This window comes from Physeter macrocephalus, chromosome 12 (genome assembly GCF_002837175.3).
Source record: "Physeter macrocephalus isolate SW-GA chromosome 12, ASM283717v5, whole genome shotgun sequence".
Taxonomy (NCBI): Eukaryota; Metazoa; Chordata; class Mammalia; order Artiodactyla; family Physeteridae; genus Physeter; species Physeter macrocephalus.
Genome location: NC_041225.1, coordinates 70234890 through 70254189, shown reverse-complemented (window position 1 = coordinate 70254189; position 19300 = coordinate 70234890). Strand labels below are relative to the sequence as shown.

Genomic DNA, 19300 nt, shown 5'->3' with positions numbered 1-19300 from the left:
TGTACAGTATCTCATTTATAATAAGTTTTTTACACTGATTACATGTTATACAATATTTTGGATTGTCTGATTAAGTGAAATATCTTACTTAGAACATTTAAAGTCACATGTGGCTAGTATTATATTTCTTTCAGAGAGCACTGATCTGGACATTTAAAGTACATCACTGCTTTAGCTGATTAAATGCTCCACCAAAATTCTTGGTCACTCAAATAAATACTTACACATTTAAAGGGAATCTGGCTTACACATACAGCCACTAATATGTGTTATTTACTCTATCCATGTAATGTAAAAGATACAATTAGGTGCTTTCACCTCATTTTCCTGTGTTTCTCAGCTGTTCTTAATTCCCCATAACCACATAAACTCAAGGTCAATTTCTTTTCCCATGTCCATCCCTTAGCAGAAACGCTCTCCTGCAAAATTTTATCTCATAGATGCTGATAAGTGACAACTCCCAAAGTAATCTTGTTTTTAATTTCTGTCATTTTTTAAAATGTTCATTCATACACAGGCTTTCTCCTACTACTTCTCTATGCCATTATTCTGGGAGAAAAATTAACCAAAACTTTTGAATGTGATATTAGATGTTAAGATGCTTTTATGTTGTTTTTTTTCCTAATTACAAAATTGTTCATATTTATTTCAGGAAAAGTTCAAATACAAATAAGAAATAAGTTACTCAGAAAGAAACATGGAATATTTTGGTACATGGCCTCCTAATTTTTTAAATTCACTATTTATGAGTGTTGATATAAAGATATTAATTTTAATTACTTTATCAATATTTTCAAGGTAAATGTTGCACTTTTAAAAAGATGACTTTTCCTACTTCCCCTAATTTGTGTTGATTCCACAAAATATAACCTAAACCATAAACACCCAGCCACTTGTAAAAAGAAAATGTTTAGCTTTTACCTTTCTTTAAAAGATGAAAGGGTTTCTTTAATATGTAAGATTCAGGTTTACAGCAATAGAATTCCTCATCTGTATACACTATGAAGTGATCACCAGCACAATTCTAGTTACCATCCATTCACCATACAGTCGACCCCCTTCACCTCTTTCACCCATACCCACCCCGCTTTCCCTGTGGTAACCACTAATACGATCTCTGTATCTGTGAGTTTGTTTTTGGTTTGTTTGTTCATTTGTTTTGTTTCTAGATGAAATGGCCTCAGACTCCCAAGGAAGTAGACCAGATGACCATCGATACTCTACACCAGTCTCAAAATGCGATTCCCCAGACCAGCCACATCAGCATCACCTGGGAACCTGTCAGAAACGTAAATTATCAAGCACCATCTTGGACTTACTGAATCAGAAACTCTGGCGGTGGGCCCACAATCTGTGCTGTGATTCTGAAGACCACTCAAATTCTAGAACCACAGTTCTAGATGGCGCTGGTCTGATCTGTTACTCTCGCTATCAGCTTATAAGGCTTCTTAGAGAGCTCAGAGACTTTTCTGTCCCACAGAACTGGGAAGTCAGATAATAAGCAAGATAATTTCTTCCATGAACAGGTGGTTTTCCTGGTATCTTCTGGATTCACTAAAAGCAATTCTTTTTTTGTTTTTCTTTTCTTTTCTTTTTTTTCCACATTATTTACCCTGGAGGCAGCATGTTTTCTTTTCAGTAACGTCTTGTGGTTACTCATGGCTTCTTCAAGCCACAGGATGCATTTCTGAGCCTTCTAAAGATCTTTTTAACATGTTTGCATTACCCATCATCAATTCTCTACACCAGTGAGCTTTGAATCATTTTGCATTTTACCGAATATAAAGAAAATAGTAGAGTATACACTTTGGAGCCAGTCTGCCTTCAGTCACTTATCAGCGGTGTGACCTTGGGCAAGCTACTTAATCTCTTTGTGCCTCAGTTTCCTCATCTATACATTGTAGATAACAATAATCTCTCTCATAGTTGTTATGGGATTAACTGTTAATATATGCAATGCATTTAAAACAGTACCTGACACACACTGTAAGTATGCTTACTATTATTAGCATTTGTTCAAGGACCTGGATAACACAGAGGGAAAGACACCTTAGGAAGTGTAAGGACAACTGATTAATCCTAAGGACAGCTGGGGCTCTCCTCTGGAACTACAGAAAAGAACAAAGCAAGGAACTGCTCTGCAGTTTGCAAGTAAAATTCTTAAAAGGGAGATACTACAGTTGACCCTTGAACACCACAGGGGTGAGGGACACCAATCCTCCACACAGTTCAAACCCCCGTTGTTTAAGGGTCAACTGTACCTGGTAGTCTGGAACCAGAAAGTAAATGACTCATGATCAAAGATAACCGGCCACTAATATCATACTGGTCTAATGGCTCAAATGAAACCTCAAGAAAATGAGGTAAGACATTAAAGTACAAATCGATCCACTAGCACAAGACATGATCATGGTTTCCATAAGGTTCCATGTTAATGAATAAGCTAGAAAATAAAGCTCTAATTCTAGAGTGACTATCTGGTTAATCATTTATGCCCTCGAATCAGGCAAGCTCAAGAAAGACCTACAAATCACCACCACTCAAAAAACAAATTATCCTAAGGCAGCTGAACAATTTTTCCATGGCATTTAGTTGCCTGCATCCTCAACATCCATTTCCCTCTTCCTCCTTTCTGTCATATTCTAAATTTTCTAGCCAAGCTGTTTGGGTGGGACTGACCCCTCGCCACTCCCAACCCTGCAATTCCCTGCACCCCAAGATGCATTCTGATTAGCTGATGTCAATCAGCATATCCTCTTCTGACTCCAGTGGAGAGAGGTTCTGAGAGAGGCACGTGACCCAAGCACAGTCAATCAAGCCAGTGAGACTGATCCCACGGCCACAGTGGAAGTACAGTACTGGGCAAGCAGAGGTGCTCTTTTCTACTGGATGTCCTTACAAACAGATCTGGGACCCGGGGCAGCCATCCTGGGACTCCAGGGACCCAAGAGCCTACCTGAGAATGGAGTCCACACCAGCAAGGAAAGCCAAAAAGTGGAAAGAAACTGGATCCTGGTCATACCATCTAAGCCCAGGACCAAGTCTGGCTTAAATGCTGAATTTGTCTACTATTCTCTGTCATGTCTCTTTGTCATTTAAACCACTTTGGGTTAGGTTTCCTTTTGCTTACAATCAAGAGAACTCCAAATGACACATGCCTCATAAACAGATTACGCTGTAAAGGTAACAAAAAAGTCAGCTATCTTCACAATCAACAGGAAACTTACTTGTTTAAGTCATGACTTTTGTTTACTTGTCATAATTAAAGATATTAGGAAAAAATACATAAACCCACTCTTCTCATTTGGAAATCATTTTATTTGGAGTCTCAAAGTACAGAGGCAAGATTTTGAATAAACTCCACATTGGCCCCTTGGTTTACACATATTCAATACTGCTGAGTTTTCATTGTGACTGAACCCCTTCCTGATTTTCAGGGCAATTCCAAGATAAAACACTCCCACCCCATCTAGGGCCCTGGTAAAAGTGTGCCCTAAGTATTAAACAGCAACAAGGGAGTGAGAAATCATGAAGTAAGGGATGTGTGCCTGTTAACTTTATCAATGGCAGACTTACCTGTGAGAGCATTAAATGTGCCCTCACCAGATTAAGCTATTGTTTTTCAGATCCAAAACCTGTGCACGTGATACTAACTAACCTTGGTCACTCAAAGCAAGTACTGTAACAGGTCAAGTTAATTTATATACCACAGGCCCTAAGTAAACAGGTTAATTTGTATACAGTTGACCCTTGAACAACAAGCATTTGAAACTGTGCAGGTACACTTACATTTACACATTTATCTTCAATAAATATATAGATGTACAGTAAATGTATTTTCCCTTCCTTATGATTTTCTTAATAACGTTTTCTTTTCTCCAGCTTACTTTACAGTAAGAAGACAGTATATCATACATGTAACTTACAAATTATGTGTTAATCAACTGTTTATGTTATGGATAAGGCTTCAGGTCAACAGTGGGCTATTAGTAGCTAAGTTCTGGGGGAGTCAAATACATGGATTTTCGACCGTGCAGCAGGTTGGTGCCCCTAACCCCCATGTTGTTCCAGGGTCAAACTGTATTTTTGTGTCTAAGGTATAGTATACTTCACTATATTGAAATGTAAGATGGGTTAAAAATAAAAGATTTCTGACAAGCCTAGGGCATCTCTTTCTGAACAGCTATAAAAACCACCCTGTGCTCTGAATCATTTTGGCTGTGGGATTGACAGCTCCCCAAATAGGAAACTGGCCACCTTATGAAACAGTCAGCTTGCTCTGGTGGGACGTGTTCAAGTAGAGGTGAGCTGATCTTGAGAGGGGGACGGGGTGGATGATTTCAAAGGGACCTGTAAGGCATCCCAGGCCTCTGTGACGGGACACAAGGGCACCCTACCTGCCAGAGCCTTGATGCGGGACCGCTCAAAGAGCCGCGCGGAGCTGTTCTCGTTGTCCCAGTCGTCCACGTCCCAGCGGTTGTTGACATCGCTGTACTGCTGTTGGATCTCAATGTTGTCGTAGTCTGTGGCTACTGTGGTCGTCATCTTGGACCGCCTCAGCTGCTCCTCCACATCAGCTCCTTCTCAGAGGTCTGGGAGAAACAGAAGGAAAACCCTATTCAGAAGTCTAAACTGTCGATCCCCATAAAGCCTACTGGGGAAAGGTGAGCAGAAGGTAACACAACTCCTACGTGCTGAGAGCAGGTCTCTGGAGTCAATCGAAGCTGCTTGGGAACGTCAGCACTGCCTCGTAACAGGTGTGTGACCTTGGCCAAGGCACATCACACCTCTGAGCCTCCGTTTCCGCAGACATTAAGGAGGGAAGATACTCTACAGGTTGTTGAGAAGACTGAATGAGATGACAGATACCCAACAAAGGGTGGGTTTCTTCCTCCTTTCTAAAGTTTAAACTTTGCAATTTTAAAGTTTTATTAGAGCGGGATGAATACCTACCTTGGGTAGGTATTCTGAATGAACTAATCTGTTTCTATTGTGTGCCAGCATAAACTATAATCTTTTAGCTTCTCCTAGAAATTCATATAATGTGACATAAGAGAACTAACAGATCATTTTATCTAAACATATCATTTACATATTAGAAAACTGATGCCTAAGATTAAATGACATAGTAAATATACAGCAGCAAGGACAGTACTAGTGTTTAACAGATACCAAAAAATGACTGGATAATGACTGAAATTATGTATATGATGTGTTATTACAAATTCTACTACCCACCCCAATACCCACGTCTCAGGGACCCACCAGGGCCACAATGTTTTACAGGGATAAATGGGAAACAAGAACTTCAGCCTCAACGTTTGGCCCACTCCCATCTTTATCACAGTGCCCTCAGAGAATTAAGAGAGATACATTTAGCTTTAAATATATAGCTTCTCCCCTCAATATAGCTATTATTCATTCATGGAACCAAAATGTTCCGGGGACCTAGTACATGCTCAGCACTGTTCCAGATGCTGAGTTAACAGTAAACAAGATAAGGACCTGGCTCTAGTGAAGCTTACATCCTACTAGGAAGAGCTGGACAAAAAAAGCACATAAGAAAAGACAAGATAGTTGAAAGAAAATAAAATGAAACTGGAGTGATGTGACACAGAGTGAGTAATCAATCATACTGTCTTATAAACTTCAAAGCTGCTAAGAGACTAGACTTAATCATCCTCACCACAAAAAAGAAATGATAATTATGTGAAGTGATAGAGGTGTTAGCTAATGCTACAGTGGTAATCATACTGCAATATATAAACATATCAAATCAACATACCTTACACCTTAAAACTTACAAAGTATTATGTGTCCGTTATATCTTAATTTAAAAATAAAAGAGAGAAAAGGAATGCATGGCTATTTCAGAGCTGGTGGTCAGGGAAGGCCTGAGTCGGTATTTAAACTGAGCTCTCAATGGTCTTGTCACACCCAGATCAAGAGGAATGACATTCCAGGCAAAGGAAACTACTCATGTAAAAGCCCTAAGGTGAGAACAGCAGGGCTTGTTGGAGGAATGAAGAGCTCAGTGTGGCCCAAGTCTGGTAGGCAGAGAGAGATATAAGGAGATGAGGCTGGAAAGGTAGGTGGAGCCAGTCCACAAAGGGCTGTTAACCTAAGTGTGAGGGAAGCCACCGCAGGATTTTAACCTAATGACTGACATCACTGGATGTATGTTTTTAAAAGATCAATCCTGGTGCTGTGTGAAAAACAGATTCTAGGAGGCAAGGATATGTGCTTAATTCCTATGGGTGCGGTTAACTTCCTGCACATTTTATATACAAGCCTATCTAAGTAAATTAAAAAGAGGAGGAGGAAGAAAGATGCACACACACCCCCACTTAGTTGTAGGAAGATATCCCAAGGGAAAAGATGTTTGTCATCTCCCCCTCCCATCCCTTCCCACAGGCCCCATCTTAAGACTCAAAAATTAATTATAAGATTTTGTACCTGGATGCTCGTTTCGTGAAAACCTCATTCAGCGCGCACCAAGAATGCACGCACAGACCAGAGTTAGCAAGCCTAATCACTGGAGCTCATGCACTAATCAAACCAGACACCACCCGGCAACCACAAATGGACCACTCGAGCTCACACTTTTCCCCACACATGGCACCGAAAAAAGGAAATAAACAAAGCCACATACGCAGAAAAGAAACATTCCTCTTACTGTGCTTCAAAAGGCAGCTTTTTCTCAAGTTCTAGCACAGAACCATACAAGGCACACGCAACCAGGGGTCCGTGGACAATACATTAAGCTGAAACAAATGAACTGCACCTCAAGTAGTGTAATAATTGGGGGCAAAAGCACAGACCTGCCCCCTCTTTTGTCATTAGCTGTTTTCTCACAAGATATCCAAGAATATCCCCAACACATCCTCCGTGTTCCCCTCACAACTGAATCACCATCTGTAACTCAGAGTCATCCACCTCTGCTCAAACAGAAACATCTCGGATGGGAGTAAAATCCTGGATTCCCATCAGGCAGACATTAACAAGGTCAAAAATATAAATTTATCAGTAGATCAATTTTAACACCTCCATTAGCAACATATTGAAAAGATTTCATAAAAACACGAAAAAATTCAGACACCTAAGCCAGTAAGTATATTCTATAGAAGGATCTTACAGTTGGCTTTTAGCATTCAGAGTCATAACCCCTCCAAAAAAAAAAAAAAAATCAATATTGTTATGTACCATTTGACCTTGGAGATGGTTAAGTTTTATGACTCTATCAAAACCAAAGACTTCTACAAAATTCAGCCTTGGAAGATGCCATCTCTAGGGGGAAAAAACGTGAGAGTGCTATTAACTCCAAAATGTTTAACCCAACCCAAGGTGAAATCGAAACACCGCATACCTCTCTCCAGATTCATCCCGGCTATTTGGTGCCACCTGCTGACCAATGAGAACAAGCCACACCGAGGCCTCCAGGGCAGCAACCAACCTGTGCTCCAGCTCCCACCACCCCTGACTCCAGAGTAAGCCCAGCTACATCCCATGAATCTCTTCCTACCACTGACTTATCCACAAATTTCTCGACAAGCAAACACTGAGTCCTTGACTTAAGTTTAAAATAAGTTGTTCAGAGAATGTCAGCACATGTTTCCTAAGTATTCTTCTTTAACGCTGTTCTTTAATAACGCCATTGTTCCTCAAAACAAAGAGGTGACTGGGGAGCAAAAGTTCCTACGAGTTGGTATACAAAAGAAATATCGACTATAAGTTACTCTTTTTATTCTATTGTTCCACTCGGGCGTCTAAAAACTTGGATATCAGGGGCATTTTTGTCTTCAATGTTCTCTGTCCTAAGGCAATATCCTCACCAAACAGTAGAGTTTTCATAATGATAGAATTTTTTTTTTAATTTTCAGGGATATGTCAAAGCAAAAAAATCCCACATCCCCATCAGGGCCATAGTGAAATGGTAGTGCTTCCAGGTATTCAATAGCAACAACGCAGGAACCTGAGGGTGAAGGAACAGTAGGAGTCAAGGCAAGAGCATGGACGAGAGCGTGCCAACGGCACAGGGATCCCAGAAAGCCCAGCAAGCTACTACCACCATTATCCCCTAACCCACTTCAACAAAGGACGGTGCCAGCTGCGGGGGCAGCTTACATCGCACCTATAGGTGTCCCCAGGCGGTTATCTATAAAGGGCTAGATTTTCCCAAGGTGCTACCTATCAGCCATGTGTCCCAAGGGCCAGTGAAGCAATCTGTACTTCGATGGCTGTGGGAAGATTAGGAGGAGAGAAGAGAGGAGGGCTGACCACCTTGGAACTGGGCCTGGTGGTGGGGCTGTCATTAGGAAAGCTTGAGAGAACTACGTAAGGGTGGCGGGAGGTAAGACAATCTCCACTTCAGAGAAGGGCTCTCACTGTCCCAGCTGGCTCGGTGCGGCCCGAATTCTGACTTGATCACCACAGCAGGAACCCATTAAATAATCCTTGAGTGAATACAAATCACTAATATCCCAGATGTGATATGAATAATGCTCATGTCTTCTGTGGCCAGACATTGGGAAGATGATTAAAACTGCTTCCCTGCTCTTCTCCATCCTAACTCTGTGTGTGTGTGTGTGTGTGTGTGTGTGTGTGTGTGTGTGTGTGCACGTATAAAAATAAGGAGTAAGTAAAAAAGCCAAGCCCCCTCCACAAATTACTCTTCTCTAATCCTCTGCCCTTCTCTAATTCCTATGTGTGTGTGTGTGTGTGTGTGTGTGTGTGTGTGTGTGTGTGTGTGTGCGCGCACGTATAAAAATAAGGAGTAAGTAAAAAAGCCAAGCCCCCTCCACAAATTACTCTTCTCTAATCCTCTGCCCTTCTCTAATTCCTAGGAACTGGAATTTTCCAAAAATACAAAGACATTCCAAAAGCTTTATCATTTTCTGCTTCATTAAGAAGACAATTTTATTTCTTCAAACTGGCAGACAAAGACAGAAAGAGATGAGGAAGCTATTATCATAGCCCCGAAGAGGCAAAGAGGTTCCTCCAGCTCTGGCACATGCTACCACAAGGTCATAACCATCAGGAAAAAAAAACTGGAGCTTCACCACTCCCAGCTGTAGGAGTTATTATTGATAGTTCTCTTCATTGACTAAAATTCTGGAAGTCAACACCTGGCCAAGTCCAGAGGGAAAACACTTGATCTGTTTATTTTCCAAGGTACCGTATCTGTTTTCCCTGTCACATGGGTATTAGCTCAACACACAGGGTTTTGTTCTTTATAGTTTATCTCCAGGCTTCCTTCCACTGCCCTCTTCCATCTGCCTGGATGATGTCACCCGCTACCCTAGGCTGACAACCACTCCCTGGACAGCAAAGGGCAGCGTCTCCTAAGGATCAACAAGTCCATGTCTCCAACTAAACTCCTAATTCCTCCCTCCAGACCTTGTTTTCCCTCTGTCACTCCCTCACTGCACAGCCCCCTCATTTCTCCCACTGACCTCAGCTAGAAACCTTGCGGTCATCCTTCACTGCTCTCTCTCCTCCCATATTCAGGCCCCAGGGTTGCCGGCACCTCCTGAAAATCTCATAAATCAGCTCAAGCAATAGTTTCTTATTCCAGTGCCTCACCTCTCATTGTAACCCCTAATCCGCAACCCTACATTGCCGCCAGAGGGACCTTTCTAAAATGTAATTCTAATCACTTTATTCCCACGACTAAAATCCACCAATGCCCATGCCTTCAGAATAATGCCCAGAACCCTTTGAAGAGAAATGAGAGCCTTCATGAGGGGGCCTGCCCAGCTCTCCAGCCTGGTATCAATATTCTTGTCTTTAACTCTTGTAGCTCCTGAAGGAAAAGTCATGTTCCGGTCTCACCTCCAAAACTACTACCTAGAACAGCCCTCTCCTATTGCAACAAATCCTAGCTGATGTATCACCTCAGCCAAGTAGCCGCCCCTGATCCCTCCATCACCACCACCTAGTCTGAGTTAGACGACCCACATATGTCCTCCCTCCTAGAGACACCTTATATACCTCTGCCCTATCACTTATCATCATAAGACTGTTTCATAATTACAAAACTTCTATTTACTAATCATCAGTAGGACACAGGCTCTTAAGGTCATGTCCCCATCATACTGTGTTTATATTTCTCAACTCCTGGCAAGGTGCCTGGAAACATTAAGTGCTTGTTAATTATTTATGGACTGGTTGGGAGGGTGGGAGACTGGATGGAGGATGGGAAGGTGAGGCCACAGGAGCAATGACAATTCAAGCTACCACGGGGGGTACCGTCTCCATCAGTCATAAAGCCCAGAACACATACCCTTTTAAGTTACACAGATCTGCTGGGCTCTCTCCCTTCCATTTCAAGGCAGTCACATTTTTAGACTAGGCTGCTAATGAACACGAACTTATATTTAATAAGGTGCTTCTCTACATACTTATTAAAATGTATGTTTTCCTTTTTAATTTAGTTTTTACCCATGAAAATAATTTATTTTTTCTCCAAACTAGAGAACAAAGCAACATAGAGAGAATAAATGGAATTTTCACTGGCGCTACATACATGTACAAACACACACTTCATTAATATCCAATATTAATTAAAGGCTCAAACAAATTAAAGAAAAAGGTGACAACATTTGCCAGCCCTTCTTAAGGAGGAAAACTATATGCCAACAATTACTTCGACAGAATTCACAAACCCAAATGTTCTGCAGACGCTTAAAAACCCTCCCACTTCACTCATAAAAAAAAAACTTGAAAAAGCATACACTGGACTGCTGGTGTGCCACCTTAAAAAAAAAGAAAAAACAAACAAACAAAAAAACAGATCCTGCTCAGGGACTCTGGAGGGACCAAACTATGTCTGAGAGTTTCCAGGAAGGGACCTCTGAGAGTTCTGCCTCAATCCTCTCAACTCTTCAGTAGCCAGAAAGCAAGAGTCACACCCCGTTTACAGTTTGCCAACTGCAGGCATTCTGCGGCACGTGTAAATGGCCAATAAAGACGAGTCTCTGCAAGAAACCACATCTAGAACCACTGTGATGAATAAATCTGGCTAACCGACCGTTACTCAGGTTCACGGACCCAGCTCCATAAAAAAGCTCAAGAGCCCAACCTAAACATTCAAAGTTCTCTGCTCACAAACACCAGGACACACAGAAAAAGTTCTAGTGTGAGAGCTGACAACGTAAGAAAAAAATCACACGCATACAAAGTCCTTTAGAAAAGTTTATCATTCACTTTTACAATTATCTAGTTTACTTGGAGCTTTACAGGAACACATCTACTGTACAAAGAGCATTATATGGCTGCATAAACCAGACAAAATTCATAGACTCAGACCATTTTGCGAGGGAACGGTACTCAGAGACTTGTTTAAAATGAAACCTCGTTAATAAAGGTGGTCTTCAAATACTCTATAGTCATACTAACTTTTGTCTGTTTTACTTATCAGTGACAGAGTATGTTAAAATCTACCACTATGATTGTGGTTTTAACAGATTTCCCGTGTAACTCCCTGGATACATGCAAAATCACAATTATTTTATCTTCTTGGTGGGTTGTTAACATGAAATATTCTATTTCCTCCATATTCATATATTAATTCTATTTTTATTGATAGTAATATTTGCCTGTCCCTCTCCACCCCCTTTCTGTTCTTTAAACCTTCTAGAGTCATTCTGTCTTAGGTATGTCTCTTATTTTTAAATTCAATCCAAGAGTCTGTCATTTAGTGGGCAAATATAACCCATGTACATTTATTAGGATTATTGCTATATTTGAAGTTTCAACCAACTTACCTTGCTTTCTATCTTAACAAAACGTGGAAACTGGGGGCGTGAAGATTTAAACAACTGCATCAAGTCATATAGCTATGAACCCAACATCTATAATACCTTTATCACCACTGAATCCAGAGCCGTAAGAACTTGTCTAATCTTTAAAATGCAGACAGTGGATGAGTCTAACAACCAAAGAAAACTCTAGTACTATTAAAAATAACTTCATTTTTTTGCTGGCTTACTTTATGCCAAGCATGGTGCTTTACTCGCTTTTTCAGTCTTCCCAAGCAACCTTTTGAGGTAGATACTATTATTGCCTACTTTACAAATGAATAAACTAAGGCTTTGCCCATGGTGGCACAGCAAGGAAATGAGGAGGCCAGGAGGGTTTGAAACAAGTGTGTATGACTCCATGAATGAATAAATAGCTTGTGCTTTGAGGAACAACCCTTTAACAGTGGTCCATAACAGAAAATTGTCTAATGGACTCAAGGTTCTTAAATAAATAATAGATCAGCCTCCTTCAAAGCTTAATTACTAGGTAGGGCAGCAACCCACCCAGCCAGGTATCCTAGCTCATGTATTCTCAATGGGGGAAATACTGGTCCCAAAGGATGAGAATTCATTTGGGCGTTGGGGCAAAAAAACTTTCTTTTATGTAAGCACAGATACAGTATATCTGTAGTATTAAAATGTCATGGGTATTAAAATTTCAAACTGTCTAAAAGACTTCTGGTGGAGGAAAAGAATAGTGGAAAACAGGTTAAGAAACACTGTCCAAGCTAAAGGAAAGATGTGTACCACCTTTAGGTAAATTAAGACTTGAAGGCAGGCCTTAGAAGACAGGAACATGAAGAGCACAGTTCCCTGTACTAAAGAATTGGAATTTCACAGACCATGGGTCCCATTTATCCTGCCTCTGATATAAAAACTCACATTAGGTTACTCCTCCCTAGCACTAACGTATGTACTTCAGGGAAGCAGTGATGATTTAGCCATCTTCTGCCTACAACGCTCAAAGACTAAAGCACTCATTACAAGCCTGCTGCTACCAACTGAATGTTTGTGTCCCCCTCCCCCATAAAATTCACATGTTAATTCCTTACACCCAATGTGACAGCATTTGGAGTTGGGACCTTTGGAGGTGATCAGATCATGAGGGCAGAGCCCTCATGAATGGAATTACAAGAGAAACCCCAGAGTGTAACCTCACCCCTTCCATCATGTGAGGACACAGCAGGATGACGGCAGTCTATGAACCAGGCCCTCACCAGACACCAAATCTGCCAGCACCTTGTTCGTGGACTTTCCAGCCTCTAGAACTATGAGAAATAAATGTTGTTTATATGCCACCCAGTCTATGATGTTTTGTAACAGCAGTTCACACAGACTAAGACACTTTCATTCCCAATATTCAGAAGTAACCTCTTTCCTACCCAGATCAAAGATGCCACTGGAAGGCCAGTTCTAATTTTATGAATAAAGTTGTAGGGACAAATTTTATTTTTTTAACATGGACAGGTTAAACCAGGTTCTACTACTTGGAGTAGCAAAATTACCCTAACTATAAAGAAAATTACTTATTTTAAAAGATTCACTATTAGAAAATACACTGACCATAATTCGTTTTATTTTAATACAATCTGTTTAAAAGATTACATCAGAGTGGCTTAAGAACTTACCATTATACAGTATGACCAAGAATACATTTCCTCTACAAGGAAAAGTAGAAAGTAGTAGAGTAGAAAGAGTGCCTTAAACAAAAGAAAAATTCTTAATATATGGCATAGAAATTTATCCTTATGTACTATTTGTACTTTAAAATTTTAAACAAAGTACTTTATTTCTTTTCTGTGCCTACATATGATACTATCTAGATTCTAAATATAAATTTGTAAGCCCTAAAATTTTTTAACACTAGCTTTATTTCGAAAATAGATCAAGAAAGGTCAGCTTTTCCAGTATCTATCTATAAGCCTCAAAATCACCTAATTTGAACCAAACAAAAACATTTAAAGATAATTCCTATTAAAATACGAGGCTTCATCATATACTTGGCAGTTAAAGGCTATCCTTGTTTTTGTTCTATTAACGGAGAAAAGCAATTAAAAGTGAAATCATTAACTCAATGCAGACCTAACACCATGGTCTTACGGCCAGCGTGGGGTTTCTGAGCCACTATAAATCACCACTTTGGTCTTCCCTTTACTTCCAGAAGGGTTTTAAATTACATTAGGGTGTAGGTCTAATGGTACTGCTGCCAAAACACCAGTCCTGACTTTCAGTGAGTTTGGCACTTCACGGCCTTACTCTTTGGGAAATTTTATAAGGCCTGAGTGTCTGAACAACAGAGGAGCAATAACATGCTATTTGGAAGCAGACTTTTACTCCTAGAACAGCCCAGTGCCTAAATTCTCTGCAAATCTTATCAAGCGAAAATGCGTATCACAATTTCCTGGAATAATGATCACATGACAGAAATATGTAAAACCACAATGAAAAGCAACACTACAGGAAATGATGAACGAGGCACACACGCTAAGCTCCAGGAGGGCCAGGATCCTCTCTGTCCTGCTCATCTTTATATTCCCAGCACCAGCACTTAACCCACCGCAGATGCTCAAAAACAATCGTGAAAGAAAATGGCAGGTGGCAGGGGCAGTGTCACCACAGAGCATTCTAATGCTGAGGCACAATGCTTCTTTCTGCCTAAATAATCATGTATTCTGGATCAGGATAAACTGTAATTGTTATGTAAGGGGCAACAGTCTCCTCACCCAGATTCATTGAGCAAAGGATAAATTTTTATAAGAAATTTATTTTCAACCAACAAAATATGAAGGGTCATATTTGGACAGGAATGGAATAATCACAAATTTCACAATCTCATTTGGGATAAACAAACATACTTATTTTAATATGTCATATTTTGAGAATCATTCTCCTTTGGAAAATGACTTAAATCCTAGCTTGCCTAATAATAGCCAAATTTCCAAAGGTTTAAATATTATTAGTTAAATTGTCTCAAAGAGCAGTTCAAACAACCCTCACTGCTTAGATTTACACGTCAGCAGCAAGCCTTCCCCCTCTGCATGGTTGGCAAATGATTCCCAAACTATTTAGAAATCTGTAACCTTTCAAATAAACAAAATGAGTGAAGGTTGGCCTATGATACTTGAAAAGGAGAAGTGACATCAATCCCAGAAAAAACATTCAAATAATTACCATTTTAACATGATCTAACATGATCAAATTACTAAAATTTGTTTAAACCTATCAATTTGAAAAAAAAGGTTTTTTTTTTTAAAAGAAAACTGTTAACAACATACACAAACCAAAATCCATTAGAATTCCACAATTTACTTTTTAAAAACTTGACTACAGGGCTTCCCTGGTGGCACAGTGGTTGAGAATCTGCCTGCTAATGCAGGGGACACGGGTTAGAGCCCCGGTCTGGGACGATCCCACATGCCGCGGAGCAACTAGGCCTGTGAGCCACAACTACTGAGCCTGCGCGTCTGGAGCTTGTGCGCTGCAATAAGAGAGGCCGCAATAGTGAGAGGCCCACGCATCGTGAGGAAAAGTGGCCCCCTCTTGCCACAACTAGAGAAAGCCCTCGCACAGAAATGAAGACCCAACACAGCCAAAAATTAATTAATTAATTAATTAATTAATTAAAAATTCAGCCTTTAAAAAAAAAAAAACTTGACTACAAAGGTGCTCGGTATGAAGCTCGGTAACAAAGGTCAGTTAAGGCAAATGTGGAGATTTACTTTGGCTTTCAATAATATTTAAACACTGCCATGCGAGAAAAATGAGCCACAGTGGTTAAAATACTGCCGTAAGTTTAGAATTACAGAGGCGCTCTCTGATACAGAACTATGAGCGTGCATTCAACATAGGTGACCAGACACAAGCACACACATCCACCACAGGGCCAGGCCATAATCCAACCCTGCCAGCAGCCCATCACTCCAAGCTTGGAAGAAAGGCAAAGGATCAAGCACGGCCCTTCCAAAGCTACAGGGGCAGGGGCCTGCAATTCAAATTTGCTGGGCTCCCCCCCTCTATTGCTCAAATTACTTCAAAATGAAAATGAGGTCTTAGCTGGTGAAGTCCTCAATCAGGTTCAAGAGCAAAGGAACAACAACGATATTACTGTACAGCACAGGGAATTATAGCCATTATCTTGTAATAATCTAAAATGGAGCATAATCTGCAAAAATACCGAAACACTATGCTACACGCCTGAAACTAACATAATATTGTAAATTAACTATACTTGAATAAAAATAAATAATTTTTTAAATTAAAAAAAAAAAAGAGAGAGCACGCGAGAGCAAAGGAAACCAGCAACTTTCCTTGTCTGCGCAATAGGGGGATATAGGCTTTAAAGAACAAGAACAAGAACCAGAACATCCAGACTGCTCTGAATTTCCTTCTTTAAAAGCTCCCTCGTGATGTGATTTTGGAAACTGTATTTTTGAACTCCTTGCCTGACCAAAATCAAACCTGCATTTTCATCTCCTTGAAATATGTTATTAATAAACTAGTTTTCTACTTCCCAAAATATCTACAACGTAACACATACTTTGTTTTTCCTTCCTCCAAACACTTTCAAAGAAGTTAGCTGTTTCTTTTGTCAGACTCAGCAAGAGTGAAGAATGAACAGGACAGTAGGGCAATTTAGAGAACTGGAGGGAATCAAATTATGTTAGCATCCCATGATTCTGTACAGAGAGAAAATCAAGGGGTGGGCACCCCAGCAGCGGCTGGATTTTTTAGTGGTGTCTGAGTGAACCCTAAAGCTGTCTTTCGTGCCAGTAAATGCCAATTCCAACCCAAAAAGTATCAATTAGGAAGGCTTTCTATTCTCATTAGCAGTGGAGCTGCTCTCTCTCAATAATTTGTGAGTTTTAAAGATAGGGACAACAGATAAACAAGAAACAGGTCAGCCTAAACATTACTTTCTCCAGGAAGGCTCTTCTGAAGCTCCCAGCCCAGGGCCTCCTGCTATATGCTCTCGTTGCAATCTTTTCTCGTGTACCAAGAGTGTTTAAAAAATTACCTGTGTCATTGTTAACTGCCTATCTCACTTTATATACCATACTCTCCATGAATTATTAGGCATTTCTTTTTCAGCAATATATCCCTAGGTATAATGCCTAGCACATGGCAGGCAATAGGTAAACATTTAATGAATAAACTTTATACTTAACAATTTTAATCTTCCAAGGGTATGATAGGCACTTTCCCTACCAAAGCAGCTGTATCAAGAAGAAAAATTTTCCAGTTTGTCCAATGGTAAGTTTGTTCAAATTAAAGCTAGAAACAGTGAAAATCAAACAAACAAAACTGAAATAAACCCCTAAATGATAAAGGATTATCTACATCTTAATTTTTCTACTCTACTTACCACCTTAGAATTTTTGATTTCCCATAGTCACCAAAGTAAAAACTTCAAATGGCAACCTCAAATTTCTATCTAAATTACAGAGGCTGATTTCCCAAGTCAAATCTTTATTGCTGGCTGAACAGCCATACTCAAAGGGTGCTGACTTGATGATTAAAGAGTGGTAGGACAAATTCATAACCCAGGGCCCAAGCTAGTCAACACCTTCCTTACGATCTCAGAAAGCACACTGAGTACCCACGGAGGACCCTGGACCAAGAAGAGACTAAGAATACATCGAGTCCCACATTTAGATTTTTTAAGTACCCAAGGTTAGAAGAGGTGAAAACTGACAGCAGTGCAAAGAAAACGTGGTCAGCTCAATACAAAGCACCAGCAGAAGGTAGTGCAATTGTTAGACATGAAGTAACCACCCATGGTACTGAGCAACTCGAGTGTGTCCAGAAGGGGGCAGCCAGGCTGTAAGACACCTGGGAGTCCCGGACAGGACTTAGGACCCTCTGGGGAAAAAAGTCTTAAAGAGACACCAGACAACTATCTTTAAGTAGCTTCAGGAGCCCTCATGTCGGCACTGGCACAGACTCTTTGGCAGGCAGTGAGCAACAAATTCATAGTGACTCAGGGTTAGAAGGAGCTTTCTGAACAACGAGAGCTGTCCAAAAATGCAGAGGGCTGACCCGAGAGCAAGGGAGTTCACCAGCACCACCAGAGGCTCACCCTGGGTGGGAAAGTATCATTTGACAGGGCAGCCACAGTAGGACGGAGCACTGGGTGCGAAGCTGGGCTTCAGGAATTCCAAGATCCCTTCCAACTAACAGGCCTCTGTGATTTGGTCAACCAGAGAATGTTCACCGTTCTTCTGATCAGCACACTGTAGTAATACTACAGTACTCACAACTTGGTTCCCAAGATATACACCACACTCTCTTCCATGGGGCTGAGGATATTCCAAAAGAAGGGTTTTTTTTTTCCTATTTTTAACTGAATCTCTATTACTTTAATTACAACCATTCTTTGTTGGGGTGTTTTCGTATTAAGAGAACATTTGCATTCTTTTTAAAACAAAAGTACTCTTCTGCAAACATTTACAAACATTTACATTGGGTTTCACAACCCCACTGAAAAAAATGGGCAAAAAGTTTTGAAAACAGCTTTTACATTTTGATGAAAACATTAATTTTAAGTGTACCACTGGAAATATTTATTATCAAACCAATTATTCTATTAGGTAAGTTTATACTTTTTAATATCATAAGGTAGCAAATAGAACATCTGTTTATTAAAAAACTTTTCACTGGAAAATACTGCCTATGCTGATGTGACATATTTTTGAGGGCATATTACTGAGCCTGGGATTTTGTCCTTCACAAAAAGTAGAGACATTCCTGCTATCTAAACAGATGTGAAAATGTAAAAAGTTTTTTATCTAAGAAAGTCATAGAACATCAGAATATAAAACAGTTTGTGCTTCACAAGTCTCCTGTACCTCTCTTTGCTTCTTCAGTTTGGGGAGAAGGGGACTGCATTTCAAGTCTCCCTAAGAAATTTCTCTGTGATTCTCCTGATCAGATTTTTGCTCTAACAGAGGGGACTGGACCACATCAGTCCCACCTAGTGCACTTAAAGGTCAATGCTCACATATCCAGCATCGGTCATTTTACAGTTTAGTCCTGGCACAACTACAGGGTTACTGAGAAGATGAGTTGGTGACAAACCAAATCAAATAAACAAGGTACCACACCAGCTGCAGAATTTGTTTTATTATGGCTATTTTAAATGCAGTTCCCAGAAGTGTCCTTCTCTCGCTCACTTTGTATAGGCAGATCATGATAGCACCAAAACACGTCTGAAAAACGTGAACTGATACATTTGGAAGCATCAAGAAAATACAGGAAAGCCATTCTTTGTAACCACACTCAGCTATGGGATGATAAAGAGTCAGGCATTTAGCTGTTTCTCAGCCAGAAGTTGGTTAGTTTTGCCTTATGGCAACGGGCCTCTGTTTTCTGTATTGATGTGCTGCTCAAAAAGAACTGATTGATACGTTCAAAGACTAGAAAGAGAAGGCCTGTTTGTAAGACCAGTGATGAGAGCATGGATCAAAACAGTGACCTAGAAGGATGGTCATTTTCATGCTTAT

General features: G+C 40.3%; 1 protein-coding gene across 6 annotated transcripts in view; it reads right to left on the bottom strand.

The window, feature by feature from the left end:
* Positions 1–19300, bottom strand: part of SPTBN1 (spectrin beta, non-erythrocytic 1) — a 168197-nt gene that overhangs the window by 109043 nt on the left and 39854 nt on the right. For 5 of the 6 annotated variants that reach the window (XM_028496660.2, XM_055089181.1, XM_028496658.2 and 2 more), the window contains one exon: positions 4398–4592. In XM_028496660.2, coding sequence (XP_028352461.1) covers positions 4398–4545 — 148 coding nt within the window. In that variant the 5' untranslated portion in view covers positions 4546–4592. Of the gene's footprint in view, positions 1–4397; positions 4593–12960; positions 13050–19300 lie in introns of those variants that run through there. The other variant, XM_055089182.1, reaches the window with a different exon arrangement.